The sequence below is a fragment of the Mus musculus genome, chromosome 11 (genome assembly GCF_000001635.26).
Source record: "Mus musculus strain C57BL/6J chromosome 11, GRCm38.p6 C57BL/6J".
NCBI classification, from domain to species: domain Eukaryota; kingdom Metazoa; phylum Chordata; class Mammalia; order Rodentia; family Muridae; genus Mus; species Mus musculus.
The window spans coordinates 4,031,093-4,049,259 of NC_000077.6; the positions used below are offsets into that span (position 1 = coordinate 4,031,093).

The 18,167-nt window shown below is 50.0% G+C and overlaps 1 protein-coding gene across 4 annotated transcripts; it reads left to right on the top strand.

The window, feature by feature from the left end:
- Positions 1–285: 285 nt before the first annotated feature.
- On the top strand, positions 286–17,334 carry Sec14l4 (SEC14-like lipid binding 4). 4 transcript variants are annotated; one of them, XM_006514437.2, is made up of 12 exons: positions 286–569; positions 4,031–4,106; positions 8,344–8,387; positions 8,679–8,738; positions 8,845–9,033; positions 10,645–10,740; positions 11,099–11,159; positions 12,195–12,278; positions 12,561–12,667; positions 12,741–12,880; positions 12,972–13,141; positions 15,121–17,334. In XM_006514437.2, the coding sequence occupies exons 3-12, from the start codon at positions 8,376–8,378 to the stop codon at positions 15,249–15,251; spliced, it is 1,050 nt and encodes a 349-aa protein (XP_006514500.1). In that variant the 5' UTR covers positions 286–569; positions 4,031–4,106; positions 8,344–8,375; the 3' UTR covers positions 15,252–17,334. The 4 variants fall into 4 exon arrangements, with proteins under 4 accessions (XP_006514500.1, XP_006514501.1, NP_666125.1 ...); XM_006514438.2 differs by having other exon boundaries at positions 286–425; NM_146013.1 differs by lacking the exon at positions 286–569 and adding an exon at positions 690–807 and having other exon boundaries at positions 15,121–16,931.
- The last annotated feature ends 833 nt before the right edge of the window (positions 17,335–18,167 follow it).

Below are 18,167 nucleotides of genomic sequence, written 5' to 3' on the forward strand. Positions count from 1 at the left end.
GTGCCACCTGCTTTGCAGAAAATTCATGCCAAGGCAGCCTGTGTTTTCTCATCCTACCCAGAGAGGTCAGCCTACTCAGTGTGGCTGCCTCCCACCCTCTACCTCCCAGAGGCTCACCCCTGGGCCATCCTGTAGTTCCCGCCTGAGCTGACGGCCTTCATAGAGTGTTGAAACTGTGTGTGCCGTGCCAGGCATTCTGCTAACACAGGAGACATGGTCTTACCTAATCCCTCCTAACTTCTAGAGGTCTGGAGCCATTTGGCAAATAAGGGCTCTCCTGGCCAGCAAACATTTGTGGAGCGCAGCCTGTGTTCAAGGTCGGGGGAGGGGGGCTGGGCTCTCCTTGGGCAAAAGGACTCAGAAGTGGTGACATTTTCAACTCCCACTTGGCTCCGGAAGTGTGTGCTCCACGTACCTGTCCTTAGGTGAGCACTTTCTTAACACCCACTCCCCACACACCTACAGTCCCACCCCCTGAAAGCGCGTGAAGACCTGGAGGTGAGGGCCACTTGCTACCTCAGACTCTCAGGACACCTCTTGAGATCTGGTCACCTCTCTGTCCCCTTAAGGTAGGCTTGATGACCTGGGGCAGACAAAACAAAAGAAAAACAAAAACAGGGGAGCACTGGGTAGGGCGGGGCAGGAACAGGGATTCTCCCTTGGGGCGGGCCTCCCTTGGGGCGGGATCAGCAGCAGACCTGCTAAGTAAAGCCCTGTGAAGGTGGCAGCAGCTGAGGCCTAGCAGAGAGCACCATGAGAGGACAAGTCGGGGACCTGAGCCCGCAGCAGCAGGAGGCTCTGGCCAGGGTAAGGGGTGAGGGGTGAGGCGGGAGGGAAGGCACGGGAGCCAAGCAGAACCCAAGCGGCCCGCATTGGCTACAGCTTTATGCAGGGACTGGTTGGCGAAGCCAGCGCCTCCCGCGCACACCTGGGCTAGGACCTCTCTCTACCTCTGAGCAACTGCCGGTGTGTGTGCGTGCGCGTGTGTGCGTGTGCGTGTGTGTGTTTGCAAGTTTAGCCTTCCAGCACAGCTCCCACCACCCATCCCTGGCCTCTGTTCCCAGGCCAGTGACTTCTGCCAGGCAGATTAGGAGATCCCTGCCAGATTGCAACAGTGTTTGGTTTGGTTTCTGTTGCTCGGGTTCCCAGTCTTCTCCCTATCAGACTTACTTGTTTACTTTTAATTATGACAGAGAAATAGAGGGGCTAGGGGTCTGATTTTTGAGAGCCTCCTGCAGGCTGTACCTGGAGAAGGGAAAGGCTATGAGGAAGGGGAGTCCCATCCAGGTTCTCATTCAACCTCGTTTGAAGGGGAAGCTTAAGAATTGTGACAGGTACTGAAGGTGTTTAAGTCTGGAATCCCAAGCCTTGCGAGACAAAGACCAGAAGATTGTGGGTTCAAGGCCAGCCTGAATTTAGTGACACTGTCTCAAGGAACAAGAGATGAACGGCTTGTTTTGTAGTGTCTCCCATGCGGAAGAACCTTACAGGGAGACATGAGAATCCTGGGTGAAGGAGGGGACCTGGAGATTCAGCCATTAAGGGGTCCTTAGTGGAACAGGAAGGACCCTCTGATGAGACTCCCAGGGCTGATGGTCTCAGAAGGCACCCGGTGCCTCCTGAGTTCTTTTGGAACTGGAAACATGGTCTCTGGGAGTGGACTATGATAGAGAACCCCACCAGCCACTCCTACTTTCTCCACTAACTAAAAGTAACAAATGCTTGCTATGTTAAAACATATAGGAAGAGAAAGGAGGAAGGAGGGGGAGGCTAAGGACGGCCCAGAGCTCTGTACTGCCTTGCCCCGGATCACTTCCTTCCAGAGTCCTCCTGAGCTAGGGTGGGCCACTGTGGTCACACTTCAGACACACAGTCTTCAGTGTGGCACTGTAAGGTGGCTTCTCTCCAGGCTGAGTTAGAAGTCACCTGGAGGGGAGGATAGGTATAGCTTTGTTTTTTACAGGGCACTGGCCCCTTTCACACCCTCCAACCCCCACCCCTGACAAAATTTCCTTTGGCTCCTGAGGATGCAGCTGCTTTCTGGTGTGAATCCTCCCTTTGCCTGCTGGGAGCCAGGCTTCAAACCTACCGCTTGTGTGCACCCGAGAACATCACACGGAATGGCAGAGAGGGGCGGCTATGAATTTACCAAAAAACAAAAAGGCCAAAGAGGAGAAGTTGTTTTTTTTTTGGGGGGGGGGGTCTGTTTGTTTGTTTGTTTGTTTGTAGATTTATTTATTTGTGTATAGGAGCACTTTATCTGCATGTCAGAATTGGGCATCAGATCCCATTACAGATGGTTGTGAGCCACCACGTGGTTGCTGGGGATTAAACTCAGGACCTCTGGAAGAGCAGTCAGTTCTCTTAACCGCTGAGCCATCTCTGCAGCCCAAGGAGACGTTGTTAAATGCACAGCTGCACAGTGATAATCCCAGAGAAGAGACCATGCCAACTCAGGTGGTGTCGGCCGGTCTGTCACAGCAGCTAACTGGAAGTTTAGTCATCTCATAGGCTACTTGTGCAGGGTCATCAGCTGCACCGAGGCTGGCTTTAGTAAACTGCAGAGCACCAGTTATTTCCAGACTGGCCTCTAGGTGTTAGGCTGTAAATGTTAGTATCCGGCATCGTGCATCATCAGGCCCCAAGTGCTCATGTTCCCCTTGCTACAGTGTAGGAATTTCTACCTTTACGTTTGGCCTTTTTTTTTTTTTCACATATTTTTAATTGTGTAAGCAAAGCCAAATGCAGTCCCATGTCATCCTCTGCTGGATTATCATTATTAGCCTGGCGTGGTAGCATACACCGTTAATCCCAACCCTGGGGAGGCAGAGGTAGGATGACCTCTTTGAGTTCCAGGCCAGTCTGGTTTACACAGTAAGACCTTGTCTCAAAATAAAAATTATTATTGCTGCTTTTAAGAAATTTGGGGTATCTAGCCCTGAATGGCTTCAAACCCACCAGATCCACCTACATCTGCCTCTTGGGTACTAGGCCCAGGCTTATAGAGGTGTGTGTGTGTGTGTGTGTGTGTGTGTGTGTGAGACTATACGAGTGTTTTACCTGAATGCACATCTGTGCATCACATGTGTGCCTGGTGCTGGAGAGGGACAGAAGAGGGGAATTGGATCTCCTGAAACTGGAGTTAGAGATGGTGGTGGGACTCGATATGAGTGCTAGGAATCAAACTTGGGTCCTCTGGAGGAAGATCCAGTTATCTTTAACTGATGAGCTATCTCTCCAACCCTGTAGGTTTTCTTTCTTCCTCTTTTTGAGATATGCTTTCCATTTGTAGCCCAGGCTCGTCGAAAACTCATGATCCCCCTGTCTCAACTTCCTGAGTGCTAGGGCTACAGACTTGTGCCATCAAACCTGGTTTACGTGTTTATTTTAAACACATTCAAGCCTTTGATTGGGCAAATTTGACATTACCTTCATTTCACAAATGAGGAAGAGAAACTCAGAAAGAGTAACCTTCTCTAATTCCAACCATCAGGATGCAATTTCTGGGTTAACGTTTCTAGAACTGCCAGGCTAGCCTTCATTAGAATTACCCTGGAGTGTGGGAGGAAAGGCTGGGGTTCTGGTACTTATGTGCCAGAACCAAGGGGAAGGCTCTGGTACTAGCCAGGGAACTTGTCTCCCAAGAAGAGATTCAAACAGTTCTGATCATCTTTCAGGACAGACTGGAGCCCAAACAATGTTGGGTCAGTGATGGGAAGACCCACCCCTTGTTAGGACTGCTTAATTACATATACCTCTTGCCTTTTGTTTAAACTTAAGCCTCATTCCTGGACCACAAAGGACCATTAGTAGGTAGGGGGGTCACTGGCCCTCTTGTTTGTCTTTCCGATCAATCATGGCCACACTGGATGAATTTCTTGTCTCAGCTTCTCACTATAGCTTGCCTAGTAACTTACGGGCCTGCTGGGGACAGGTGGCCACGCCTACCTCGTTTGCGCTGCCAGGGCCCAGGCTCTGACCCAGATGACCAGGAACACTCTGACCATCACACCCATCCTTTTCCTCCTAGTTCCGGGAGACCCTCCAGGATCTGCTGCCCACCCTGCCCAAGGCCGATGACTACTTCCTTCTGCGATGGCTCCGAGGTGAGGTCCTGGGGGTCAGGGAGGCAGAGAGCAAGGGAACGTAGAGAAAGGAGCAAGGCAGCAAGTGGGACACCTCAGGGAACAAGCTTGCTGTGATACAGGCTTCCCATCGGCCTGCTCTTGGCCAGCAATCTAAGCTCCGCTTCTCTCAAAAGCACAGCGCTGACTCTTCTGAACCTGTCTCTCTCTCTAGAGTGGACATGAGTCACCTGAGTGAAAAAGAAACGAGGACATGACTGTTTGCAGGGATGGGTCGAGTTGGTTTATTGTAGGTGTGAGGGAGACCGTAGCCAGAGGCTTCTGGACCGGTCCAGACTGACCTGGGCCATGGGGGTGGGGCTGAAAGCGGAAGGGGCGGGGCAAAGGGAGTACCTGGGAACCTAGAGCACCTAGAGAAAGGGTAGGAAAAGTGGCTGAGGTAGACCAGAGGCTGGGGAAAGGGAAGCCCAGCCCCTGGGCTGAGTTTAGGCTAGGGGGCGGGGCATGCCAGCCAGGATGACTCTGTAAGATGTCAGGATGTACTGTTCTGTGCTGCCAGGAGAGCCTGGTGGCCAGAGTCCACTTTGATATGTTAAACAGGCACCTCAGCCGTTTGTCCTGACCTAGCCTCACTAAGTGTGCAGAGTTTTATTTATAGACTTAAAAGGGCCAAACATTACAGCACTGTGTGCTGTGTGTTGGTGAACGTGGACGTCAGAGATTGCTGCCGGGTGCTTTCCATAATCACTTTATTTATTGAGCAGGGCCTCTTGCTGAACCTAGAACTTGCTGAATAACTAGTCAAACTAGACAGCTCACTCCAGGGACGCCTCCGCCTCCGCCTCCGCCTCTGCCTCCCAAGTTTTGGGATTACACGTGAGCTATTACAGAGGTGCTAGGATATGAACTAGTCTTTGTGCTTGTGTGGCAACACGTCACTGAGCCATCTCCCTAGTTCTGACCTTTCCTCAATCTGTCAGTCAGAACCTGAGAACCTGAAGCCTGGCCCCAGTGACTTGTGGTTTCTTATGCAAACACTAGAGCCCAACTCCAAAGGAACTATGTGTCCCTCTCCTAATGGTCAGTCTCAAGAAAACCAACTGGTTCTGTAAAATCTGCTACTTTGTAAGTAGCCTGCTGTTCTGTCCAGATATGGAGGCCAGGTGGACAACTAAGTAACTCCCCTTATCTCTAATGAAAACCTAACTCCCGTTGTTTCCTCTCAGGGGACAACTGCTCCTCTCTCAGAGCTGTTCACCTTCTGTTTCTACTAACCATGTGTTTTCTTTAATGAGTCTGTTCTTTGTCTGTCCGAGTCTTCTAATACTTTTACCGCAGTGTCTTTGGCTTCAGCAGACCCCAGGGCCTCCCCAGCTTGGCCTTGAACACTATCTTTAGAACTTGGTTTCAACTTCAGTCCCCTGGGGGTATTGAACAAACACAAAGAATGAGCTGAAGTTAATGGTAGAGAAGGGGCTTCTCGTAGAAGTCACAGAAGTCTGGAGAAGTAATACCAGAAATGGCACAGGGCTTGGTGGATGGGGAAATGATTTTAGCTCACAGGATAGAGTTTGTATTTTGGGTAAGTCATTCCAGAATGTGGGCACAAGGTGCCTGGTTTAAATAGTTGTCAGCAAGACAGGCTTGTGAGTCCCCACTCCACACGTGCTGGCACAGTCCTGGCGAAAAGCTGGCCTGTGTTGTGGGCAGGGCCATGGTCTCTGTCTTCAAGATGCTGAGTTAAAGATGAGGCCATGAGGCCTACACGCAGGAAGCCTGTCCCGGAGGCTGCTCCTCGCTTCAGTTCTCTCTGTGCTTTTTAAAAACCAGTTTTAGAAACTTTATTTTAAAAACAGTTATAGGTTTTCAGAAAGAAAAAAAAATCCCAGGGGATCAACAAAAACTTGTAGAATTCCTATATGAAGTAATATCCAATTGTTATTATTATTTTTTAAAGATTTATTTATTATTATATCTAAGTACACTGTAGCTGTCTTCAGACGCACCAGAAGAGGGCGTCAGATCTCATCACGGACGGTTGTGAGCCACCATGTGGTTGCTGGGATTTGAACTCTGGACCTTCAGAAGAGCAATCGGTGCTCTTAACCACTGAGCCATCTCTCCAGCCCAATATCCAATTATTTAATAGAATGAGAACTCAGGTACAACTCAAACCAGCCACGAAACCTATAAAACTTCTAGAATTTTAACTTAGAGCAGAAAAGATGCACACACACCAAACAAACAAAAACCTTTCAATGTTAATATATTTAGAGGTGTCACATTCAATTTGGTAGTCTGTAGACATATTTAACTATCAAAATTAGATTAAATTAAGACTTCAAGCCATCGTCTCACTAGCTACGCTTGCATTCCTCAGTAGCCACATTCAGCTAGCGGCTGCCACTCTGAGCAGTTCAGAGATGATGGGGACCATTTGATGGACCAGCACTGATGCAGGAGACACTAATAAACACATAGGTGGAGGGAAAGGCAGGCTGTAAGCCCGGGGCTTCTTCTCAGACACGGGGAGTGGTGCTCACACTGACAAGCCACTGCTTATGAATGGTCTCTGACTGTGGAACTGGAGCCCCTATGAGGAATGAGATGGGCTTCCTGTGCGTGCAATAAATGACTTGTAGAGGAGAGGCTGAGCGAGGGGCCTCTGTGGTCACTTCTTGAAGTGGTTCATGAACAGGGCAAAGGCTGTCTGGCAGGAAAGTCACCTTGCACTTGGACATCTCTGGTGGTGCATTGCACTTCAGTTCCATCAGTAGGAAATATGATAGCAAGCTAGTAGCATTAAAAAGAAGCTGCCAAGGCGTTTCTCAAAATAGACTGTAACTGTGAGCTGGAGGCATGCCTGAAGTTCTAGCTGTTTAGGAGGCTGAGGCAGGAGGATTGCTTGAACGCTCTGAAGAGTCACAGAACCAGAAATCACATCTGCAGAGACTTTCACGGAGGTAAAGATACTCAAAAAATATCCAAGATCTGCTGAGAGATGGCACACACCTTTAATTTAATCCCAGCACTCAGGAGGCAGAAGCATGCAGATCTCTGAGTTTGAAGTCAGCCTCGGGGCCTACAGAGCGAGTCCCAGGACAGCCAGGGCTACACACAGAGGGGAATATATATATATATATATATGTATGTATGTATGTGTATATACATATATGTGTATATATGTGTGCGTATGTATATGTATTTATATGTATTTATATGTGTGTATATATGTATATATACATATATATACATATGTGTGTATGTATATGTATGTGTGTGTGTATATATATACACACATATTCCAGGACTAGCGAGATGGCCTGAGTGCATTAAGGTATGTGCTGAGCAAATGAAGACCAAGTTTCTTCTCGCAGCATCCATATAAACATCAAACCCCAGCATGTCTGTGTGTAACCTCACACATCTAACATTGACCCCAGGCTCCACATTCATGTGCACACACGTACACATGAGCAAACACATATGCTACACACAAAATTTCCAGACCCAGAATGCATTCTGAGGGTATCAGGAAAAATGAGAACATCCTAATATCCTCATGAGCCTCTAGGGCCCAGCTCATCCTAGCAATTCTAAATAATGTGTTTGTTTATTTGTTATTTATTAGGGGTGGGAGGACTCATGCAACAGTGTACATGGAGGCCGGAGAGGTTTGTAGATTGGATTTGTTCCTTATGTCATGTGGGTTCCAGAGATCAAACTCAGGTCATCGGGCTTGGTGGCTGAATGAAAAGAAAGAAAGAGAGAGAGAGAGAGAGAGAGAGAGAGAGAGAGAGAGAGAGAGAAAGGAAGGAAGGAAGGAAGGAAGGAAGGAAGGAAGGAAGGAAGGAAAAAAGAAAGAAAGAAATGCAAAAGGGAAGGACTGCTACTAGCTATGGTGGAGGAGAAAGACTATAGAAAGGACAGCATAGCCAGGGGCAGGGACAAGCCTAAGCCAGGCCCTGTGAGGAGACAGGGGAGTGCAGGGCCAGACCAAGAGGCCAGGAGGGTAAAGGGTAGACCAAAAGGGTCTGGTAACCAAAATGGTTGGATATATAGAGAAGGGCAGCCCAGCCCCTGGGCTGGAGAAATTTAGGGTAGGGGCCAGCTATGCCAGCCATAACCTGGAACAGGTAGGGACTGAGGGATGCTGGGAGAACCTGGCATCTACAGCCACTTTGGTATGTCCAATGTCACCTCCCTTAGCCTTTTGTTCCCAGTTTGAGAACTAACAGTCCTTCCCATGTTTTTGCAGCTCGGAACTTTGACCTTAAGAAATCTGAGGACATGCTCCGAAAGGTAGGATCCCTGTGTCCTGAGTCCCCCACCCCCCTTGGCAGATCCAGGTTTCTGGCCAGCAAAGGCTGTCCCTTCTCAGATTTCTTTTTCCATCCTCCTGGGTCTTTTTTTGAACAAAACCTGAGCCCCTCTTCCTCGAGCCCTTCTCCCACCTCCATCCTCAGTTCTGAGGAGCCTAGGGGTGCTCTGGTAGAGTCCTGTGGCTGTGAGCAGAGACCTGGCCTTGTGTCCCTAATTCTTGGGGAGACTTTGGGAACAGACAGATTCTGCAGCTCCTGCATGTCCCTGCAGCATGTGGAGTTCCGGAATCAGCAGAACCTGGACCAGATCCTGACGTGGCAGGCACCAGAGGTGAGCCCCTTGCAGTATCCCCAGGCCTGCTGGTGCCCTCCCCCATCTCACCACTGGATGGTGCAGTGTGTGCTGGCTTAAGTCAGGACTTTGTCTATGTGTCCAGGTGATCCAACTCTATGACTCTGGTGGTCTGTCTGGCTATGACTACGAAGGCTGCCCTGTGTGGTTTGACATCATTGGGACAATGGACCCCAAAGGCCTTTTTATGTCAGCCTCTAAGCAGGACATGATCCGGAAGCGTATCAAAGTCTGTGAGATGCTTCTCCATGAGTGTGAGCTGCAGAGTCAAAAGGTGAGTGGTGCGGTGCAGGTGGTAGGGTGTATGGTGGCCTTAATGTGTCCAAATGGGATACTAGGTACCACAAAGATCAGCACCTTGTCTCTCTAAAACTCACCAGCTCTCAGGATGGTTTTCTTCCTCTTTAAGCCCTCAGTGAGCATCTGTGTGTGTGTGTGTGTGTGTGTGTGTGTGTGTGTGTGTGTGTGTGTGTGCATGAGGGGGAGAGAGAAAGAGAGAGAGAGACTGAGACTCTGCAGTTAAGGTCACTAATGCCTGTCTTCCTTCTAGCTGAGTTTGTGAAGTGCCTGCTGAGCAAGCACAAAGACACATTCAGATTCCCAGCACCCACATAAAAAGCCAGGCCTTGACATTGACCCTGGGTGTAGTGAGAGCCCTTAGCTCTGTTCTCAGGATTTCTTGGAACAGCCAGCTTTGCTCATGGCAGAGTTAATCACTTCTGTCGATTCTCTAACTAGGAAAACTGATAGCCAGCCGGAGACTTTTTGTGCTTCCCACAAGGGACTCAAGGAGAGACTAAAGAGTTACTAATATATGTAATTATATATGTAAAATATATATCATATATATCACAGGTGTAATATATCATATATCACCATATATTTTGTATCTTCATATACTTTATATATTAATATATTTTATGTGTAAATGTTCATGTATTCGTATATAAATTATTACATGCACACACACACACATATATATGAAACCCTAGTGCCGATGAGATCGCTGAGAGGGTAAAGGCTCTTGCAACCATGTCTGACAACCTAAGCTCAATTCCTGGAACTAACATGGTGGGAGGAGAGAACTGACTCCTGCAAGCTGTCTTATGACTTCCATACAAGCGCTATGGTATGCACATGCACACATACACACACCTGCCACACATGATAGCTAGCTAGACAGACAGACAGATATTTAAACACACACACACACACACATTTGGATCTGATCTGGTAGTACATCCCTTTAATCCCAGTACTTGGGAGACAGAGGCAGGTGGAGCTCTGTGAGTTTGAGGCCAAAGAGATCCTTTCTTGAAAAGCAAACAAACATATATACATGGAACCCCCAGGAGTGCAGCTTCTGTTCCAAGAAGGCCTCATTCCCCTGGACAGGCCTCGTCTCCTGCCCCCGAGGGCCCTCTTACCTCTGCATCTTTCAGAGTGAATCCAGTGCAAAGGGCAACCCTGTTGGTCTTGTGAATCTGAAATAGGAGCCCAGCACTTGCCACGGTGCATGTGGGGAGATAGAGAACCAGTTCTCCTTCCATCACGTGGGTCCCAGGAATTGAACTCGGGTCATTGGTCTTGGCAGCAAGTACCTTTACATGTTGAGCCATCTTCTCAACCCCCAAATCATGGTTTAGCCACACTCCAGGACAGTGTTGAGCAAGCTGTGATGATACTCAAAGAGCCGACAGCCTCTGCTAGGGCTCAGATTCAACATCCCTTCACATCCTATGTGAATACCATCTGTCTGGGACATATCAGGGGCTTGACAGGCCACTCTGCTGTGGGTTGTGGGAGGCAAGAAGAAGGAGAGGGATGGCCAGGATGCCCTGTGTGGATCAAGATCTAAGCAGTGTGCCTGGTCTGTTCTACACAGTTGGGCAGGAAGATTGAGAGAATGGTGATGGTGTTCGACATGGAAGGGCTGAGTCTGAGGCACTTATGGAAGCCAGCTGTGGAGGTCTACCAGCAGGTAAGGCAGGGGACAAGGGTAACAACAGCTCCAGGTCAAGAGGGACCCACCGCACGCAACAGCTTCCCATCCATGGGAAAGTAGAGACAGCCTCCAGGGGACCTGTGGACCAGCCTGGCCTTGAGATGCTGTTTGTGGGACCACTGGAAGAGAAGGAAGAGGAGAAGGGGAAGGAGGAGGAGGAGGAGGAGGAGGAGGAGGAGGAGGAGGAGGAGGAGGAGCAAGGACAACCCAGAGGAGGCTGCACACATCATGGGGAAGGCCAGGGTGGGCCTCTTGCTGCTGCAGCAGAGCTGCAGAAGTCTGGGCAATCAAGGTGCTGGGCACAGCCATGACAAACGTCACTTTGACTTCACAGTTTTTTGCCATCTTGGAAGCAAATTATCCTGAGACGGTGAAAAATTTAATCATTATTCGAGGTGAGTCAGTGCCTGGGGAGAGGAGACTGAGGAGAGGTGATAGTAAAGAAGCCTTTGAATTAGAAATTCTCTAAGTCATCTCTTGTAGGGAATAGGGTTTTGATTTTTTTTTAAATTATTTCTTTTGTGTATGTGAGTATGCTGTAGCTATCTTCAGACACACCAGAAGAGGGCATCGGATCCCATTACAGATGGTTGTGAACCACCATGTTGTTGCTGGGAATTGAACTCAGGATCTTTGGAAGAGTAGTCGGTGTTCTTAACCACTGAACCATCTTAACCATCACTGAACCAGCCCCATTATAGGGAATAAGGTTTTTGTTTGTATTTTTAAGACCATTCTTTTGCAGACTGGTATTTGTGTAATGTGCAAAATCTTGCCCTGGTATGTGGCAGCCATGTTAGTTTCTCAATGTTTGCTGCTGTTTTCTTGCTCACCTTGGTGTCGACTGGTGGATATTCCGTGAGAAAGGATGGTCCCTGTCTCCAGTGGCCACCCCAAATTCCCCGATCCAGATGGCCTGGGTTCACATCTAGCTAGTGCTGTCATCTCAAGCAAGTGGATTTCATCTCACTGAGGCTCAGCCTTCCCATGCTGTGAAGTGGGGGCACCGTGGCACCCACCCCCCGGGAGATAACTGGGAAGCTGAGTGAGAAGGTTATGCACAAAACGTGCTCACTGGGCGAGCAGGTGCCCTTGGGGTGGGACAGGCTATCTAAAGCAGACTTCCCCACCTACTCTCACCCCAAAGGACTCTAAAGTCACCTAGCAAAACTGAGTCAGGAAAAGAAGAGGTCCTCAAGGAATCACCATGGCTGGCTGTGGGTTCAGTTTGTGCCCAACTCCCTATGACTAGATTATGGGACTCTGCTGACTGCTGAGAACCAGGCGCCATGCGGACAGCCCTAAGGTGCAGCAGGGCATGGCAGAATCCAGACCTGAGCACCTCCTGCCCCGTGCATGACCATGGCTGTGGTTTTGTGCAGCCGCATTTCCTCTTGTCCAGCTTCCCAATGGAGTTCTGTGTGTTTCAGCCCCCAAGCTCTTCCCAGTGGCCTTCAACCTGGTCAAATCATTCATGGGAGAGGAGACACAAAAGAAGATAGTGATTCTGGGAGGTACGTGCCTTCACCCATGGTCCCTAGCCAGGGCCAACTCTGTGCTTGTCTGGAGAACAGAGGCTGCTGCCAAAGGCCGCCTTCATCCGGGACAGTCTCTTCACAACCACGACCTGGCCTCCTCAGCACACAGAGTGGGCTTCCAGTTCCAGATCATGGCCGAAGAGCCAGAAAGCAAGCTCATGTGTGTGCTGTGTAGACTCTCAGGGGAGCAAGCGGTCCCCTCTGTGGGCTCTCAGTTGGCCTCCTAGAGCCCCTCAGAAGCCCCTGGTCCTTACACAGGTAACTGGAAACAAGAGCTTGTCAAGTTTGTGAGCCCTGACCAGCTGCCTGTGGAATTTGGGGGCACCATGACTGACCCTGATGGTAACCCCAAGTGCCTGACCAAGGTACAGGATGCCCATGGGATGGGAGGGAGGAGCCCACCTGCCCACTGTCAGCTTACCCACCTCTGACTCACAGATCAACTATGGGGGTGAGGTGCCGAAGCGCTATTACCTGAGCAATCAGGAGAGGCCACAGTATGAGCACAGTGTGGTCGTGGGCCGAGGCTCCTCCCACCAGGTGGAGAATGAGATCCTGTTCCCAGGCTGTGTGCTCAGGTAGGGACAGTGGCTATCATACGCCTGGGCACAGCCAGAAGGGCCTCCCAGCCCACTCAGGAGGTCATCAGTGGGCTCTTATCTGCCCCAGGTGGCAGTTTGCTTCAGATGGTGGAGACATCGGCTTTGGAGTTTTCCTGAAGACCAGGATGGGGGAGCGGCAGAAGGCTGGGGAGATGGTGGAGGTGCTGCCCAGCCAGCGCTACAATGCCCACATGGTGCCCGAGGATGGGAGCCTCAACTGCCTCAAGGCTGGAGTCTGTAAGAGCTTCAAGCTTTCCTGCAGTTGTCTTTGTGATGGAAAGAAGGCCAGCTATCTTGGACCAGTCTGGGTTCCCTCTATGTCCAACTTCCAGGGAGAGTGTAGGGACTGTAACTAAGGACTCCAGGGTTGCAGTTTTCAGGGTCTTGGATCTGGAGTGTAGACGTGAGGGATGAGATGCATTGTATAATAGCCAAAGCTAAGCACCAAGAGACCGCAAACTAGGCATCCATGATTTTTGTCAGAGGTCCACGGAAGGGACCTGCCCAGTTGTCTAAACTGCAAACATCCCAAAGAGGTGGCTAGAACTGATGTCAGTTTCACCAGAAACAATGTGGTGTAGAGTCTTAGCCAGCTTTCCACATTGTACTCAAATACCCAAGGCAATTGGCTAAGGGGAAAAAAAAAGAGTAGGGGAAGGGATGTTACTATACCACACAGTTCTAGAGGTTCCAGTCCTACCCATGGGCCTGGTCAGCCTGTCCCCAACCTCACAGGGCTGTCCTTATGCTGCCATCACCTCTGTCCTTACGCTGCTGTCACCTCTCTGTCCTTATGCTGCTGTCACCTCTCTGTCCTTATGCTGCCATCACCTCTGTCCTTACACTGCTGTCACCTCTCTGTCCTTATGCTGCTGTCGCCTCTCTGTCCTTATGCTGCCATCACCTCTGTCCTTACGCTGCTGTCACCTCTCTGTCCTTATGCTGCTGTCACCTCTCTGTCCTTACGCTGCTGTCACCTCTCTGTCCTTATGCTGCTGTCGCCTCTCTGTTCTTATGCTGCCATCACCTCTGTCCTTACGCTGCTGTCACCTCTCTGTCCTTATGCTGCTGTCACCTCTCTGTCCTTATGCTGCTGTCACCTCTCTGTCTTTATGCTGCTGTCACCTCTCCTGTCTTTATGCTGCTGTCACCTCTCCTGTCTTTATGCTGCTGTCACCTCTTTGTCCTTATGCTGTTGTCACCTCTTTGTCCTTATGCTGCTGTAACCTCTCCTGTCTTATGCTGCTGTCACCTCTCTGTCTTATGCTGCTGTCACCTCTCCTGTCTTTATGCTGCTATCACCTCTCCTGTCTTTATGCTGCTGTCACCTCTCTGTCTTATGCTGCTGTCACCTCTCCTGTCTTATGCTGCTGTCACCTCTCTGTCTTTATGCTGCTGTAACCTCTCCTGTCTTATGCTGCTGTCACCTCTCCTGTCTTATGCTGCTGTCACCATCTGTCCTTATGCTGCTGTAACCTCTCCTGTCTTATGCTGCTGTCACCTCTCCTGTCTTTATGCTGCTGTCACCTCTCTGTCTTATGCTGCTGTCACCTCTCTGTCTTATGCTGCTGTCACCTCTCTGTCTTATGCTGCTGTCACCTCTCTGTCTTATGCTGCTGTCACCTCTCTGTCTTATGCTGCTGTCACCTCTCTGTCTTATGCTGCTGTCACCTGTCTTATGCTGCTGTCACCATCTGTCTTATACTGCTGTCACCTCTCTGTCTTATGCTGCTGTCACCTGTCTTATGCTGCTGTCACCACCTGTCCTTATGCTGCTGTCACCTCTCTGTCTTTATGCTGCTGTCACCTCTCCTGTCTTATGCTGCTGTCACCTCTCTGTCTTATGCTGCTGTCACCTCTCTGTCTTATGCTGCTGTCACCTCTCTGTCTTATGCTGCTGTCACCTCTCTGTCTTTATGCTGCTGTCACCTCTCCTGTCCTTATGCTGCTGTCACCTCTCCTGTCTTTATGCTGCTGTCACCTCTCTGTCTTATGCTGCTGTCACCTCTCTGTCTTATGCTGCTGTCACCTCTCCTGTCTTATGCTGCTGTCACCTCTCCTGTCCTTATGCTGCTGTCACCTCTCTGTCTTATGCTGCTGTCACCTCTCTGTCTTATGCTGCTGTCACCTCTCTGTCTTATGCTGCTGTCACCTCTCTGTCCTTATGCTGCTGTCACCTCTCTGTCTTATGCTGCTGTCACCATCTGTCCTTGCAGATGTCCTGCGCTTTGACAACACCTACAGCCTCCTGCATACCAAGAAGGTCGGCTACACTGCGGAGGTGCTTCTTCCAGACAAGGCCTGTGAGGAGAAGTTGCAGGGCCTAGGCTCAGTGAGCCCTCCTTAGGACAGTGAAGACTCTGGCCACCTCTGATTTTACTCCATCCAACTCCTTCACACACCCCTACTCCTTGCACCCCAGGCAGGGTGATGCTGAACATGGCTACAGAGATCTCCAACCCTTGTCTCCATCTTAGCCTCCCTTCGGACCACTCAGACACAGACCAGCACTTTCATCCCCTATACCCAGAGAATGGGGCTGAGGGTGACATCACATGTCCACTGAGAAAGGACACCGCCCCATGGTCTCATCCTTCTGAAGATACCCACACACCCATGATTCAGCCATGCCTGGCATCCCAGCTGGGATTGGATACATGAAATCCACGTCTGGTTCCCCATAGGAAGCACAGCTGCAGGCTGGCTTCTCTCCAACTGGAGGTCAGCAAGGATGGGAAGGGCCAGCTGGAGGCAGCTGGGCAGACTGTGAAGGGGAAGAGGCCCCAGCTTGAACAGAGCATCAAGACCTTTCAACCCCCCCCCCTTTGGAAGAAACAGCAGACGTGGAGAGGCAGGGCATGGCGGGGGAACCCAGAAGAAAAGCCACACTCGGCTTCATGAGGTGGAGCAGTTTGCTGACATGTGATGTCACCCTTAGACACATACACATACGAACACACATGTGCACGTGCGCCTCCTGCACATACACACACCTGCTAGGACCTTACTGATACTCAATTTTGACATTCCCTCTCTCTTAAGGCAGTCGCTCACTCTGTAGCCCAGGCTGGCCTTGCATTAGTCTGCCTTCTTTGGTGTTGCATATGGGCACCACTATGCCTGGCCCGGGTGGAACTCAGGACCAAAGCTAAACAGCAGGAGGCACAGGTACTAGAGGGCAGGGTGAGCCACTCCGGGGATTCGTCCTGACCTCTCACTTGCTTCTTGGAGAACCTTCTAGATTTCCATCCGTCTGCATGTCTAAGGAGAGAGTTGAAGCTGCCAACATCACTTCCCGTGTGACCCAGGAGCTGGCAGGTGACAGCTTGTTGTGTGTGATGTCTCAAAGGCTGGCCCTCCTGGCATACACAGACAGCCCGCTACTGCTCCACTAGGTGTACTGAACCTAACAGCAGATGCTGCTGAGTTTGATCCAGTGTGCCTCTGTGGATTGGCTCTGAGGAGCGATGACCTGGGGCCCAGGAGCTTAGGCTGTCCTGCACTGCTTCTCCTGGGCCTCTGGCTGGGACAGAAGACCCGTGTCCCATTCAGGGTGGCTTAGACACTGTCTTAGGTTACTGACGTTGCCTTCTTTGTTTGTCCTTCTGTGCTGCTGGGCCAACTGTCCCTGGAATGAATGATCAGATAGATGTTTCTGGAAAGGGAGTCCTTACTCTAAAGTGCCATCGGCCTAGAAGCCTTAGCAGAAACCACCTTGTCAAGGCGCCTTGCAGGCGAGACTTCAGGCCCCACCGTCTTCTGCTTCCGGATCCTATCTTTGGTTTTCTCTGCTTGCTGAACAGATGTCTTCATTATCAAAGGCATTTTAATGGAGAAAAACAGTAAACCTGGAAGATGAGGGAGCTCTTCAGAGGAGCCCCTAGTGAGTGTATCTGGACCAGTTGGACTATTTGCAGTCAAGGCTTAGAGTCTGCATTGGGGGTTAAATGCCAAGAGGCAGTGCCAGGAGAAATTCTTGCCTAAGATCAGCTTAAGCAGATTGTCAAGAGGAAAAAAAAAAAAAAAAAAAAAAAAAAAAACAAGCTTTTTTCTGGATCCAAAGAGACAGCCTAGGGCTGTTAGGCAAGAGTCATGAGGCATTTTCCAAGGCCAGCGTTGCTCCTGCACTCACAGTGTGGATGCATAGAACCCCTCTTATTTTTCCGAAGCAACCCAGCTTTTTGGGGTCACTTCTCCACATCTTTTGACAGGCTGAAAGTGTCACTAACTGTGATTAGAAAAACTTCAACTTCATTCATCTCTCTTCTAGTCTTGATGAGCTCTCAGAATGACTCACGTCATTAAAAGGCCCCTAGACTTTAATCCTGATCCTTGCCCTTCTAAGCACCAACAGCCAATTTTCCCCACCAGTACAGACTCACTAGTATTTCTAGACACACATGCCCTATGCACAATGACAGCTGATTTGCCCATCACAGAGAGAGACAGACAGACAGACACCTGTTGCTGGGAGCACGGGGGTGGGCAGCAGGCATGAGAAGCGAGCTGCAGGTACCAGCAACTCTGGCTCCCAGAGCTGGCACACCATACCTCATGGCTAAACAAGGAGCACAGAGGTCACCTGAGGAGGTGAGGCAGAACCTTCCTGAGAGCCCAGGAAGCCTTGTGGGATTAAACCCTCACTCAGCAAACCCTCGCTCCTGCAGCCTTGTCTAATCCTCTTGACATTGCAACACAATGCTGTCTTCTGCAAAGTTCACGACTGAGAATCATGCCAACTGAGTTACAAAGCAAACCAAAAGCCCACAGAAAACACCTGCAGAACGTTTCACACAACTTTACGGTTTGGTGTGTGGCCAGGTTCATATTAACTCTGGGCCTCCCGTGGCTTGTAGGGTCAGAGTGGACACCCGATGGAGTGTCACTTTTGACTTCTTTCCTCCCTTTCCCCCTCCTCCTTCTCCTTCTCCTGTTTTTCCTTTCCCTCTCTCCTGTTGGGAGCCGCGCCCACATTCGCCGTTACAAGATGGCGCTGACAGCTGTGTTCTAAGTGGTAAACAAATAATCTGCGCATGTGCCAAGGGTATCTTATGACTACTTGTGCTCTGCCTTCCCCGTGACGTCAACTCGGCCGATGGGCTGCAGCCAATCAGGGAGTGACACGTCCGAGGCGAAGGAGAATTCTCCTTAAAAAGGGACGGGGTTTCGTTTTCTCTCTCTCTTGCTTTTCTCTCTCTCTTGCTTCTCGCTCGCTCTTGCTTCTTACACTCTGGCTCCTGAAGATGTAAGCAATAAAGCCTTG

Coding starts and splice junctions, on each gene's coding strand:
- Sec14l4 (NM_146013.1), top strand. CDS start 754: ATGAGAGGACAAGTCGGGGACCTGAGCCCGCAGCAGCAGGAGGCTCTG. Junction 8,739..8,844: donor TGACGTGGCAGGCACCAGAG/GTGAGCCCCTTG, acceptor CTATGTGTCCAG/GTGATCCAACTCTATGACTC. Junction 11,160..12,194: donor AAATTTAATCATTATTCGAG/GTGAGTCAGTGC, acceptor TGTGTGTTTCAG/CCCCCAAGCTCTTCCCAGTG.